This window comes from Urocitellus parryii, unplaced genomic scaffold, assembly GCF_045843805.1.
Source record: "Urocitellus parryii isolate mUroPar1 unplaced genomic scaffold, mUroPar1.hap1 Scaffold_240, whole genome shotgun sequence".
Lineage (NCBI taxonomy): Eukaryota > Metazoa > Chordata > Mammalia > Rodentia > Sciuridae > Urocitellus > Urocitellus parryii.
Window position 1 is genome coordinate 185650 of NW_027552421.1, and position 2606 is coordinate 188255.

General features: G+C 42.8%; 1 protein-coding gene across 1 annotated transcript; it reads right to left on the reverse strand.

Annotated features, from left to right (window-relative positions):
• Positions 1-202: 202 nt before the first annotated feature.
• LOC144251832 (olfactory receptor 2T33-like) lies at positions 203-1138 on the reverse strand. Its single transcript, XM_077794536.1, has one exon. It carries the CDS (start codon positions 1136-1138, stop codon positions 203-205), a length of 936 nt encoding a protein of 311 aa, XP_077650662.1.
• Between the last annotated feature and the right edge of the window lie 1468 nt (positions 1139-2606).

Sequence of the window (2606 nt, forward strand, 5' to 3'; positions counted from 1 at the left end):
AGATGGCTCCCAATTTTAAGAGGGAATCAGACTGGGCCTATCACAATAAAATTTTTAACTGATTCACCAAACACTGCACAGAAATACCTTAAAAGGTAAAATGGCTAAGTGAAAACAAAATAAATTGAAAAAACACAAAATCAGCAGTTCAATAAAGCAAATAAACTAGTGTCTTGTAATGACAGCATGAATCCTGTTGGAATCACATAGCATGTGTCTTGCCCAGCCAATTTCTGAAGGCCCCCTTGACATCTTTATTCCTCACGCTGTAGATGAGGGGGTTCAGAACAGGAGTGAAGACAGTGTAAAATACAGAGACTACTTTGCTGTGGCCCACTGAGTGGTAGGACCTGGGTCTCATGTAAATGACCATGAGGGTGCCATAGAACAGCCCCACCACAGCCAGATGAGAGGAGCAGGTGGTTAAGGCTTTCTTTCTGGCTGCAGCAGAATGCATTCTTAACACAGCAGCCAGGATGAGACTGTATGAGGCCACAATGAGAGACAGAGGGATCAAGAGCATCAGGATGCAACAGATGTACATGAAAAACTCAAAAACAGTGGTGTCCACACAGACAAGGCGCATCAACGAAGGTGCCTCACAGAAGAAGTGGTCTATCTCCCTGGAGTGGCAGTAGGGAAAGCTCAGAGCAGCACTGGCTTGCATCAGCCCATCAATTCCTCCCAAAAGCCAGGAGCCTGCTACCAGTTGGGAACACAGCTTGTGGCTCATGAGAACATGGTAGCGCAATGGGTGGCATATGGCCACATAGCGGTCATAGGACATGGCTGACAGGAGGAAGCACTCTCCCCCACCCAGAGTAAGGAACAGGAAAATCTGAGAACCACAGCCAGCAGGAGAGATGGACCTGGAGTTCAGCAGGTAGTTGGCTGCCATTTTGGGGATGATGGTGGAGACCAGCATCAAGTCCATGAGGGAGAGCTGGCTGAGCAGGAAGTACATGGGGGTATGGAGTCTGGGGTCTGTGTGGATGAGCAGGATCATCAGGGCATTGCCCACCAGGGAGGCGATGAAGGTCATGAACACCAGAGAAAACAGGACTTGATGGGTCTGTGTGTGGTCAAAGAGCCCCAGAAGAATTAAGTTTATTCCTGTGGAATCAGTAGAGTTCTCCATGGCTGTGGGCAACCTGGAAGGCAGGAGGATGGCTGAGGAATTGGACCTGATTAAAATGAGGATCTGGAACATTCTTAAAATGGCTTGGTCACGTGATAGAAAGGCTTACCCTGGAGGTCTAGTTATTTAATTTTCTTCTTTCCAGCAAAACATTTTCCTTAGCATTCCATGGTTCATAGCTGCCAGGAGTTTGTATATTCTCAATTCCAGCTAAATTACACAAAATGTATACACAGCTTTTATACAAGCCTCTCTCTCAGGCTGCAGCAGAGTGCTTGACTGAGAAGGCTGATGCTTGGCCTGTGATTGCCAGTGTGGTGCCTTTCCTGTCATCCTGGCCTAAAGAAGCCATGTTGTGTAATCCCAGGTTTCTACATTGAAATATCTCCCTGTTGAAGGAATTTTGAATTCATGTAGATTAGTGGATGTTGCACTCTCTCTTGTGATTTTAACTTTTCAGTTTTCTCACACTTGTATTGAAGGGAGTTTCTGGAGATTTCCTTCAATGCTAGGATGAATTGAAATTTAAAATATAAATAAGCAATCTAAACAAAATGTATAATCACTGAAATCAGACTTTGATGTTTAGGAAAAAAAACATGACTAAATTAGTCTATTCCACACAGGCAGGGATGTGGCCCACCATGCCCACCTTCCTCACCTGGTCACCTCTTCTCCTCCTGACCAGGAGCCATTGGTCAGTACAGTGCCCTCTGGACAACTGTCTTCCACATCTAGTAGGTACTCAAAGAGCTGCTATGTTAGACTGAAAATTCTTATTTTAAAAGTCGATAATTTCTTAGAGGAACTTAAATTACATGAAGAAACAAACTATGCTACTTGCAGGCTCTCACACTTAAGTAATCCTAGGTTCTTACAGGCAGGAGACAAGTGCCAGTCTGTTAATTAAGACTGGTCCAAACAAGCTTCTTCACATGAAGTTAGTGTTGAACACTCAGCGTGGATTATGAACAGGACACAGAGCCTCTCCGTTAATCACAGGCTGGCTCTCTTGTAACTGAAACCTCCAGATGGCATTTCTGGGCCATGATGTCCTGCATGGGTGAAAGGCTCTCTTCTCACACCTCAGTGAGATTTATCTTCTCCTTATAAATTCAAGTTTGCACAGAGAGTAATAGATTAATGACTACCAATAAAACAATGCAGGGGTTCAGTCATAATCTATGTGTAGCAGGCCATTTCTGATTCATTTTTTCAATTTAATTAAAAACCAAGATAAATTTTGTAAGTGGGCAGCACACCTCTAATAAACACTGCAGCTATAGTGACTAATATAGTATGTCAACAAGGGTCTCTAAATTTAAATACTTAGATGTTCTTGTTATCAAAACAGCCATTGTTCTAATTATCATAATATTTAACATTATTGTTAAATATTGAACACATTACTGTCATGCCCTCTTAATTGCATATGTATGTAAATATACATCCAGTTTACCAATTCTTA